Source organism: Tachypleus tridentatus, chromosome 6, assembly GCF_004210375.1.
Source record: "Tachypleus tridentatus isolate NWPU-2018 chromosome 6, ASM421037v1, whole genome shotgun sequence".
In the NCBI taxonomy this organism is placed as follows: Eukaryota; Metazoa; Arthropoda; class Merostomata; order Xiphosura; family Limulidae; genus Tachypleus; species Tachypleus tridentatus.
In genome coordinates this window covers 142,655,476-142,668,420 of record NC_134830.1, presented here as the reverse complement: position 1 = coordinate 142,668,420, position 12,945 = coordinate 142,655,476, and the positions used below count along the sequence as shown (strand labels likewise).

General features: G+C 35.4%; 1 protein-coding gene across 1 annotated transcript in view; it reads right to left on the bottom strand.

Moving 5' to 3' along the window:
- Positions 1 to 10,921, bottom strand: part of LOC143253906 (SH2B adapter protein 1-like) — a 57,307-nt gene extending 46,386 nt beyond the window's left edge. Inside the window, exon 1 of the mRNA XM_076508465.1 lies at positions 10,072 to 10,921. Coding sequence (XP_076364580.1) covers positions 10,072 to 10,794 — 723 coding nt within the window. The 5' untranslated portion in view covers positions 10,795 to 10,921. The remainder of the gene's footprint in view (positions 1 to 10,071) is intronic.
- Positions 10,922 to 12,945: the final 2,024 nt, after the last annotated feature.

Here is a 12,945-nt window from a genome sequence, read left to right as displayed (position 1 = left end):
AAAAAAACAACAAAAAAAGTGTAATATTCTCGTGCGTAGTGTTTTCGAACAAACATTTATTTAAACTTAAATCTATTATTAGAAAGTAAATAACGTTGTGTTACGAACGATTTCTTATTTAAAATCTGATTTGTAAATGACCGAAGTAGAAATTGATAAAAATTAAAATACGTCTGCTTAATTTCATTCACACAATATATATATAATATATATGTACATACGCCACCTATATCGATATTACGTCTGTCGCAACAAACAAACACGAAAATTCCCTACAACAGACGTAAGTAGTTTTTGGCAAAAATACTTTTCCATTTGATTAAATCAGTACATTGAATAATCCATAACTATTCCCAAACGTATCTTCTAATCGCTTTTTAAAAACATATCACCTTATTAAATCTGATGTGTTTTGCCATTAATCTATGTATAACTACACTCTTTGATTTTCCAAAATCCTTGCGTGCACAAGACGAGTATATTTGTTGATACCTGCCCAAAGTAAATGGGTTTTCTGGGACTACTTCCGTTTCACCCCACAGCAAAATTGAAACCTGGTCCTTTCATATTTGGTCTGAAAAGTGACCGTTCCACGAAATTTTAAAATTCACAAAAAAAGTTTACTTTTCAAAACTTCTTGTTAGATTTAAAACAAAATTAACAAAAAAACTTTTCATACTGTCTGTCGCATTCCAGACGGCCTGACGAGTCCTAGTATCGATCGAAAGGTCTCGTTGGCATGATTATAGCAGGTTTAACATGTGGCATTTTTACTTTGCTTCCATTCATTAGTTCTTTGATTTTACAGCGGATTGTGTTCGTATTCAGTACTTCGTGGGTTTATGGGACAGTATTTCATAAATATCCTCTTTCCTTTACGTAGTCCACAAACATATCTTCTTACATTTATGACCCAGTTGCTTTTGGACCAGTTTATATTTCTGGAACACCGACGACTTTCTGAGAGGAATTTCCACCCAAGAATGAACGCAAATCAACTGACTCGTTTCGAACCCTAACACTTCTGGCTTCACGATTGGTCAACTCCATCAGCTAACTAGTTTGAAATATGAAAAATGTTTAACGGATGGCATCCAAACACATCCTCGGGCTTCGCTACCTTCCATTTAGTCTTAAACTGCTAAATTAGAGAAGGCTAGCGCAGACAGCCCTCGTGTAGCTTTGCGCGAAATTCAAAACAAACCAAACCAATTACCTTTTTTTATAAATATGTAATCTTACATTATTCTAAACATGAAGTATCAAAATAAACAGTCAGTGCTTGTCGTATAACTCAGTGCAATCCATGAGTGGCTCAACGGTATAAGTTTGAACTTATATAGCAATAAAATTCGAGTTTCGATTCCTGTGGTCGACAAAATACGGATAACTTATTGATACAACTTTTTGTAGAGGTCTGCCACTGAATTCATTGTAAGTATATAACGCAACTAAGAAGTGGGTGTAATTCACATGCCGCCTCCCACTCTCATTCACACAGTGGCTAAGGTCTTATAACGCTTAACAAATTGAGTTTTGATAACTGTGGTGGAACGCATAGAAGCAGAATTACTGCTAGAAATTCTTGAACTTGCGATCTGTCACAGGTCAGTGTAAATAGTCGAGTTTCGAACCTCCAACAAGGTCGGGACTGTAAACAGTCGGGATGACGGTTGAAGAAACGTTTTCTGATTCTTTAAGTGCAGGCGACCCACAGCGACAGAGTCGCTTACTCTGAGATTGATTTAATTACCGAATCTTGAGACAATTTCCAATTACTTTGTTTTGTTTTTTTTGGAATTTTGCACAAAGCTACTCGAGGGCTATCTGTGCTAGCCGTCCCTAATTTAGTAGTGTAAGACTAGAGGGAAGGCAGCTAGTCATCACCACCCACCGCCAACTCTTGGGCTACTCTTTTACCCACGAATAGTGGGATTGACCGTCACATTATACATCCCCACGGCTGAGAGGGAGAGCATGTTTGGCGCGACGCGGGCGCGAACCCGCGACCCTCGGATTACGAGTCGCACGCCTTACGCGCTTGGCCATGCCAGGCCTATTCCAATTACTTTATTGTATTTTCTAGAAACGTGCGGCGACGAAAAACTCGTGAATTTCAACGTTTATCCAAAAGCGTCAATGAACGTAACTTCAATTCCACCAATCAGCTGTCTCACCGAATAATTTAAAACAAATTATTTCTTAAATGTTGTCCAGGTGTTTAAAAAAAGCATTATTAAACCATGTGAGTGCAAGGTTTTTGTTGAAACGGATAAATCAATGGGTTATTTGCATCCATCAATCGGGGGGTTACACCTAGATTTTATTGTAATGCTGACTCCCCTTCCCCAGTAGAACTAGCTTTTTTTTTTTTTTTAATGGCGGAGAAAGTTAGTATTTCCGAGGTATTCTGTGGTAAATCAAAGAGGTTTGGGGTTCTAGGCAGGAACCCCAAGTTGCCCCATGGCTTCTTAAACTTGCTTTGTTGCATATTTTAATGTAGTTCACTTAGCGTTTTCTCATTTCATCTACGCTTCAGAAACGAATAATTAATAATCCTCGCATGTTAATAATTTTCTTAACAGAGATATTATAAAAAAGTACTCTACGATACCATAAAACATACCGTAGAGATAACAATACCATTAGTCTCACTGTAGAGGTAATACACGTACTCTACGATACCATAAGACATACCGTAGAGATAACAATACCATCAGTCTCACTGTAGAGGTAATACACGATTCCCGAACTAAATATTGTTTACATGAGTTAGTGGTAAAAGTAATTACAGCCCGTGGCGAAAGGCTAGCGAGACCACGTGTCTGTTGAGTTGGCCCCCACTAAGCGCTGGTGAGCCTTAGACGGTTGTTCACCTAGGCCTAGACCCATGTTTCTTATGTAAAACACCCATTAACTAGGACAGGGCACTTTAAAAACTGTTCAATTAATTATACAAATTAATTTAAAGCATATACTGTGAAATCTGCATTATAAAACAGATACTTAAAAATCATGTAAATATTTATATATTCATACAAATATTAAAATATTCAGGATAATTACTGTGACTCCTTGTTCTGGATAAAAGGTTAGACCACAAGCTGTCTGTGACTCCCTCTTTTGGATAAAAGGTCAAGCCATAGGCTGTCTGTGATCCCTCTTTGGGTAAAAGGGGAAAGTACGAGTTGTCTGTGACTCCCTTCTGGACAAAAGGTCAAGCTATGATCTGTCTGTGACTCCCTCTTCTGGATAAAAGGTCAAGCCACGAGCTGTCTGCAACGTGTTCTTTTTTGAAATTGATTTCCTTTCGGTTTCACGAACTATAAAAGGTACATACGTAGTACCAAAGACAATATATCAACCTCAGTAATGTCGAGAAAACCCACTTGTAGAGAAATATATATGCAAAAACGGCTCGTTTGGGTTGAGAAAATATTTTACATAGAAGAGAGAACAACGTTTCGACCTTCTTCGGTCATCGTACACCAACCTAAAATATAGCTTTAACTTATCATCATGTCCATGTTAGAGGCCCATGGTGGCACAGTGATTAACGTGTTCGGCCTGTGAGTCCAAATGTTCACGGCGTGTGACCCTTTGTTAGGTAAATGCATAGGACCGTGGGAACATTATTAAAAAGAAATAAACAAACAACGTTCCAAAAATTTCTACTTTGCTGACCTATCCTTTAATTGCCCGACATACAGACAGACACAAACAAATACACAACTTTTAACTGTTTCGTTTCTCGCTTGGGAAGGTTCATCAATTAAATCGCTGTCTTTTCATCAAAAGAAAATGATCCTGGTGAAAAACAAAAGTTACACGAATCAATGACCACAAATTTATGCTCAGTGCCATGTACTTCCTTCGGGTCATCATATGCAATCTCCATGACAACCGAATTCCCCACCCGATTGTTCCTCCTTATTCGGATTAAATTTGGACAAAGTAATTTTTGTTTTTTAAATTAACATATCGTGTACATAACGTTGGGAAATACGCAACGTTTTCACGATAGTACTAAAATCGATACACGCCCGGTCTTTCACTCTGTACGCACAAACGCCTTAAATTAACCATATTGTATTTAGCCCCTAAAATATAGCTTGAACACCACTTGCGGCGAGAAACCTCTAAGAGGGAAAATGGATTCTGCGCAAGTAATGACTACAAAAGTAATGGAGTACGTTTAAAGTTTTATTAAAAAAGATGAAAGCAAAATTAATGATAAGAGGGGAATGTGACAGCAGTCTTACACCAGGAGTAAAATAATGACAAATTACACCTTGACATACTGTTGTATTGGTTGTATAGTAATGACAAATTACACCTTGACATACTGTTGTATTGGTTGTATAGTAATGATAAATTATACCTTGATATACTGTTGTATTGGTTGTATAGTAATGAAAATTACACCTTGACATACTGTTGTATTGGTTGTATAGTAATGACAAATTATACCTTGACATACTGTTGTATTGGTTGTATAGTAATGACAAATTACACCTTGACATACTGTTGTATTGGTTGTATAGTAATGACAAATTACACCTTGACATACTGTTGTATTGGTTGTATAGTAATGACAAATTACACCTTGATATACTGTTGTATTGGTTGTATAGGAATGACAAATTACACCTTGACATACTGTTGTATTGGTTGTATAGTAATGACAAATTATACCTTGACATACTGTTGTGTTGGTTGTATAGTAATGATAAATTACACCTCGACATACTGTTGTATTGATTATATAGTAGTGACAAATTATACCTTGACATACTGTTGTGTTGGTTGTATAGTAATGATAAATTACACCTCGACATACTGTTGTATTGATTATATAGTGGTGACAAATCATACCTCGACATACTGTTGTATTGATTATATAGTAGTGACAAATCATACCTCGACATACTGTTGTATTGGTTGTATAGTAATGACAAATCATACCTCGACATACTGTTGTATTGGTTGAATAGTAATGGCAAATCATACCTCGACATACTGATGCACTGGTAGTTAGGAGAGAAATAATGAAAAATTATAACTTGACATACTCTTGTATTGATTATATAGTAGTGACAAATCATACTTTGAGATCCTGATATATTGGTAGTATAATAATGACAGATCATACCCTGACATACTGTTGTATTGGTTGTATAGTAATGACAAATCATACCTCGACATACTGTTGTATTGGTTGTATAGTAATGACAAATCATACCTCAACATACTCTTGTATTGATTGTATAGTAGTGACAAATCATACCTCGACATACAGTTGTATTGGTTGTATAGTAATAACAAATCATACCTTGAAATTCTGTTGTACTGGTTGTATAGTATGCTAAAGTATCGGAATAATATATTGAAAACCACATATTAGTTGATTGGAGTGATCTAAATGTCATACCTGTCTTCAGTCCGTAAATAGCAACGTTCTATAACTCAGGCATTTATAATATGGATATTGAAGTAAGTTTCTGTGCTTTTTATAATAACAATTTTGAACTACAAAACTCTGATATGTATAATATAGATATACTGAACTAAAACCTATGGTTTATTATGATAAATATATTTCACTTGAAACCTCCAATTTCTTATAATAACAATACTAAAGTAGAAAACTTGTTGTATAATAATGGTATTCACCTAGAACTACCTGATTTGTGGACAACCACTGTTAACCCTTCCACTGTATAAAGTGATGCATTAGCCAAAATAATTGTAAAGCTCTATATGCACAAATATGACAGCAACAGAAATGTGACAGTTAAACGTGGAGGACAATGGACAAGTGACCAACTCTTAACTATGACAGTTAAACGTGGAGGACAACGGACAAGTAACCAACTCTTAACACAGAAGAAAAAAATGCAGCTACTATTATGAAACTCTGTATTTATTGGCTCAATACCAGCCAAATCCAAGACATCCTATATAATGTACGTATTTCCTCGAAAACACTTACAAATTTCGGTTTTAGTCCTTGTTAAGCACAATGGACCCTCTGTGCGCTACCAACCACGGGTATCGAATCCTGACCTCCAGCCTGCAGGGTCACTAGGAGGAAAGGGGGCACGCAAAGGGAGCACAAACATCAAAAGATGAAAGAGAAAAAAAAAACCAACACCCGGTCAGTCACATAATATACGTTTGCCAAAATACAAAATTAAAACATATGTGTGTGTAAGAAAGTGTTCTTATGTAGGTGTACTGATGAAGACGAGTTCCCAATGTTACTGCTTTCTTTGTTGAAGATTTTGTAACATGTGTATAACAGATGATAACGATTTACCAAACTTATCTCGGCCATGTTCAACAGCACATCCGATACCGGTATCACGCACCCATCTACGTGAGAGTTCAAGACCCATTTTATTTCACGTCATGTTTTTAAGGCACCTGATATTTCAAAAAACCGTTTGCTTAAATTTAGTTTCTGTTTGTTTGTTGATGCTTTTCAAGATCGTTGAAATAAATCAGTTTGGCAGACAACACGAACTGCTGCATTTAATGATACAACTTATAACGTCTGGAAGCAGAATAAATATTGTTTTATATATATATATATATGTGCGATTATTTCCTTGGAAGGTGAATTTATTCTTGGGTGATAGTTTTCACTAGACACAAAGTAACTACACCAACCAATCAAAACTAATAAATTAGAAATATTCTATTTACTGTATTAAGAATGCCTTGTAAAAGAAAAGAAAAGTCTAAAATGTTCATTTAACAAGGAAACAAATTAAAAACGAAATCTGGTACATGTCAGTGCATCCAACTCCATGTTGATCACGTGCGCCTACAAGAGAAACGGGTCTTATCTTTGCTGCAGAAGCTTAAAAAAAAGGTGTTGACATTTATTTATACACAAAGATCAGCGAAACATTAATAAAATGTTTAGTGAACTAGTTAAACAGAATGGAAGAAGTAAATAACCAAAAAAATGGGTGTTTCAACTATAACTTAAAACGACATAATACCAGGAACTGCAGACAAAGGGAATAAAGAGTCTTTCTAAAGCATGTTATAAAAAAAGAAAAACGTGACCATTACAGTGAAAACTGTGGACAATCAACAAGTGATAATAAATCTGGGAACAATGCTCTACAGGCGAATCCAAGAGTCCAACCAGTTATCAGAAAAAAACAGTTATCTTAACTTAAAGGATGAAGCTCAGCTGAGAATACTCCATCTGCTCAACTGGGGCGAAAAGTGCATTATTTAAACAAACAAGTCCATAAGTTAATGGATTCGTTGATTGAAAGGCTTGCAATATATTTATCAACTGTTCATCCTTTAGACTTGCTTGAAACAGTTTTACAGTCTGTGACAAAAGAAGACCTAATGTAACACGTGATAAATACAAAACCATAGGTTGAACTTGTGGACAACAATAAGTTATTTTACCAACCACTACTCGTACCAGAAATAAATTTAAAACCAGGGACTGAAGGACGGTAGAACCAAACACTCCAACTAGTCGTGGTGGATTCTCGATTGTAGTAACTTCGGTGGACCTGAAGAATGAAACAGTCAACATTGGTATTGTCAAGTCATGAAATTCGAATGAATTCCAGACGGAGCATTGCAAAATGTGCAGGAAGGCCTTCTACATCACAGAACATCCGAGATAGTCACCCTTTGAGATAGGAAGTCTGATGTCAAACACGTGCCGATAGATTACCACCTCACTTACAGGAAATTAATAAAATAAAGTGTGTTTGGAATACCGATATTACACACCATTCTAATTCTACTAAAGTACTGGATAAAACGTACAGTAGTTAAAGACATGACAAGCCTAATACTGATGTATTTATTGCAAGTGTAACTGTTATCGTAAGTAGACTGAAACTACGTTACAATAATGACATTGCTTATTAATGTATAATTTAATGCGATGGATGATACTCGATAATAGTCACAAAGGAAGAATTGATAAAAAATCACATGGTAATAGTGCAGGATAACAACGACAAGAATAACACGTAAGGCACCACTGTTGACGCGAGATTTGTCTCTGTTGCTTGGGGATGGTACACAACATCTTAAACTGCGTATTTGTAAAAGCACGAGTTTCTTGTAATATATAAAAGTAATTTCATTACTACTGTTTATTTAACATGACTACTGCGTTAGCGACGTGTTCTAAACATTTTCAAGATAAACGTATATTAATTTTCATCAACGGCAACTGTGTTTTATGCTAATAATAACAAGATTTATTTGTAGATAATTACGCACAAAGCTGCATAATGGGCTATGTGTACTATGCTCACAATAGGTATCGAAACCCGGATGCTAGTGTTGTAAGTCCGCAGACATACTGCTGCGCCATTGGTGTGTGGGTCGGGGGGGAGGGTCAAGATTTGTGTTCGTAGTTAATCACCAGACTACACAATGGGCTCTCTATGCTGTGCCCACCACAGATGTCAAGACCCAGTCTTGAATGTTACAAGCCTTTAGACTTACCGCTTACTGGCGGTAACACTGCACAGAAGAAATGCATATAAAATTAATTCTCAATTACGCAGGCTACAAACTGTTATTAAGTAAATACTAACAACGTTTTAAAAAAACGATTTCAATTATCGACCTGAACAGCATTTTATACGTGCTTGACGCCCAGATCAGAAGTCTGTCTTTAATTTTAAACTACTGACCAGCCAATAATACCGCCACCAAAAGAAGTTTACCCAACCGTAAGTTGTTAAGCGCAAATCTACACAAAGCAACATCTGTGTTTCGCTCTCTGTAAGTCTCGATACTCGTTTATTTTGTTGTTGTTTTTTTGTAAGCCAGCATAATTACCACCATGGATCCCCTAACTACTTGAATCGAATAACAGGATTGGCTATCACTTTTATAACGCGATCACAGCATCATCAGGTCTCAAACCTTAGATTCTTCAATCAACAATATAGCTTGCTACGTACTTGGCCAACGATTAAAAATAAAAGATGGTAAAAATACCATACATATTTTTACATCATTATTTCGGCAAATGAAGACAATATACTGAATATCTAACAAGCCAAACGTGGGAATAAGGTTTTATATATATAACATTTTTTTTCCCACGTTAGGCTTAATAGACATTAAAAAGAGCATATGTTAGATACTATAGTAGCACCGTCATGATATTAACAACAGCGCTGTTTACTTTGTCAAAATGAGATAAGATTTGAACATTACGAAAGGAATACGTTGTCGAAATGTGAGCTCGGTAGGCGCAACGAACGACTGCTTTATTGCTTATTATATGACTTAAAGTATCCACAAAACGAACTTTGATTAAAATCGGATACCTGTAAATGTAACATTCTAGTGTTTTAGCCCTTTCCATAACTTGGTCGTTTTCGTCATAGAAGTGCTAGAACATTCGTTATTTAATATATAAATAAATATAATTTTAACATGAAATATCTATTCAACCATGTTACAGGGATTGAAAACCAAGCGATAACCTTGCTAACAATTACTTTTTGAAGATACTAACGAAATCAAACATAGCTATGATATTTAACAATATAAGCAAAGAACAACCTTGCTCAACTGTCATTATTTTATCAAACAATGACGATACACCCAACATGTGTTTTATTTTATAACACTGAATTTTCCAAATAAAATATACTTCAATTAGAGGGGTAAAAAGTTTGGCCTAATTATAATAATAATGAATGTTTTTCCTGAAAAAGAAAACAAATTAACGTTCCTTTTTATCATTAGGGCCTTTGCTATAACCTAAAACATTCAGTTAAAAAAACATCAACTATATTGTTTATATATGTCCGTGTTTGTAATACAGATAATTATAAAATACACACAGAAATATGTATATATATCCACACTGCAATTAATTCAGAATATATTCTTTCACCTATTAAATGATATACGATTATATTAAGTTGACTTTTAAAACTACACGAGCAATTTAATTAACTTAGTGTTTCATGTAGTTTGTATATCCGTGAAACTGTTTACAAAATATAAGCAATTATTAAAAACTACCCACGTAGGAAATTCAGCAGTACTTACTTTTGGAGGGGAATAGAATTCTAGCATATATCCTGCAGTTGTCTTTACAAGCGCTAATCTACACTTTTCCCACTTCTGTTTTCCATCGAGGTTGTCCCCAGTAAGATAATTAACAATCCCTTCTTTAATACATTCCACAACAATTTTGGCTAACTTTGTTTTTTCATGTTTTTCTGCCTTAGTTCTTCTGTCGTGGTGAGAATGGGACAGTTCCACTTCATCTGAATGTTGTTTATGAAACAGTCCTTTTCCCTTTTTTAACCCTTTAAACGATAATCGTCTAAAAAACGGTCTGTGATGAGCTTTTGGTGATTCAATCTCCGGGTCAGAAAGATCACTATAATCTTCGTGATTAGCAAAACTTCGAAGGTTTTCTTGTGATGTGTTGTTGTGTCTAGGTGGCCTGGATTTTATATTATCTGTACTGCTTACTGAGGTGTCCTGAGTTCCGTGGCCGTTAGCGGCGCTAGATAATCCTCTAGTTTCCGCACAAGCCGAGTTTCCGTCTCGCCTTTTCAATTCAGCTTCAAAGAACTCTTGAAATAAGTCCGTAAATTTCCGGGATAACTCCTGAGCTGTTACACTTCGCACTACATTAGGATGTTCATTGAGAAACAAACGGTAACTAGCGGCAAACTCGGCTGCTACCAGCCTCGCGTGTTTTTCACAAAATTCTCGGCACACTAACTTATCTTCACTGTCTCCGTTGGCTGCCGTAGCCATCACTAGGTTTAGCTCAAATTTCCACTTCAAAAGAATACTGTGACATCGAATCTGCCAGTCCGGAAATGCACATAGTTAACAAACAACCACAAAGACCCCTCCTAGCGGCTGCTGCCATGATGATGTTCATGGTATGCGCACTAGTGAATGCGCAAAGTTCAACAACCCAAACTACGGTGGCTGAAAAGCAACAGTCTCAAATGAAAGTAAATTGAATATATTTAATCTTTGGTGGTATATTTCTAGAAGACTGCATTTAGGCTTTGCAGATTATAATACAATTCAACAATTAAGAACATAAGAAAAGAAAATTCTGGTAGAATGTTTTTAAAACTTTTATTTTCTTATGATACGAGATCTATACTCTATTACTTAATATTGTTAAATGCTGTTTATACTATAGTATTAGCAACGAACTAATTTCTATGAAGTTCTGAAAAGAGACAAGAAGGGTCAAATTTCGCTACACTACTTTTCTCGTAACTCTGTAATTTCACAAAACAAAAAACGATAACACTAGTACAGAATGTGGAAATGCTCTATAGTAAATTTTATCATGTTTATTTCAGAACTTTCGTGTAAAACATTACTAAAGGCTAATAGCGCAAAGCCGTCCATAATTTTGAACTGATGGACTTTACCAAAACTTAGTTACTCTCGTCTTATCAAACAGGGGGTAGAGGGGTGTTGGTTGTCATCTCTACCTATAACGCACTTCCTCTCCAATGTACAGAACATGACTAATTCGTCTTTTTTTCCGCAAACAGAAGTAGTGAACACTAACCACTAGGCCACACCCGGTCCTAACTTCTCGTCCATCATTCTTTAAGATTTTTCTTAACTGACACTGTTTATGTAAATAAGATTATAAAAAATTGGGAAACGTGATCATTTTATATTTTTACTATATTTATTTATGTGCGTAATGTTAATGTACTTTTAATGCTAACGCAAACAGAATGTCCAGATTTTGTACACAAACCAGAAGCTTAGATGAAGGTGTCTGAGAATTTGACAACTGTATTTCGAAAATTCTCTTATTCCTAGCACAGGATAAAATAGAAACCAAAACGTCATCAAAATAGTGTGGTGTGAGATAACAACACAGAATCACTGAAATTTCTAATATGTGGTGTTTTCTGTTTATTTTGTACTGTTACAAAACATTTAGATTTTGGTGCTACTTAGGTATAACACATCAAGAATTTTCTCGCTTAAAAATTAATTTTTTTAGTGTCATATATTATGAGATTCCTTATTCTCCATTCCTAATTTTGTACTGATAGATGGGAAAAAATGCAACAAGTCAACAAACCACCCATTGTCAACTCCTAGTCTACAAGTGGCTTTGAGTGAAAATTCAATAAACAAATGAGGCTTAAAACGTAGCTAGTCTCTTCAAGTTCAAAATTAGAACTATGAGCAAACAATCCCTATGTCATTGTATGCTTAAATTCTGAATAAAATTTCGACAATTGTTAAACTTATACAGATTACAGCTTTTCTGCCCCCTTTATACATTGTTACAGAATTATTTCTGTTTCTTGTGGATTTCTTTTTGTACTAGTTGATGAGCTCCAACTTGCGAATTATCTTCAGTCGATAAAATAGTGACGTGTAGAAAGAACTAAAACTACATTTATGCAATCGTCGTTGTTAGCATTTACGTCTTTTACTTAATGCGCTGCTGTTTTAAGAATTATTACGATGAATAAAATATATAACTCTTCAACTGGGCACTGAGTTTCTTCCTGTCATACGTTGATGTAGAATACGTAAACACAGAATATCGTAATCGACCTATAATCGCCAAGACTTTGAAGTGCATTGAATAAATGATAACTTAAACTAAGCCTAAATTGCACAGAATTAGTGTTAAGTGTAATTTAAAACAACTTATCAGTTTCAATTGCATAGAATGAGTTGGTAATATAATTTTAAACAGTTAAATTCTCCGAAAGAGCGATAAATAGGAATCTTAAGGTTAAATATAACCACACTCGTTCCTTCACTGAGAACCGTGAATCATGCACTCAGTCACGAAGAGCGCGTGTTTCTAGCGTGGATGTTTTTAACTTTCGTAACCTAGTACGTGTATGGTGAACGTGAGAAACAAGAAACTAGATGACGCCGTATACATATTAGTGAATT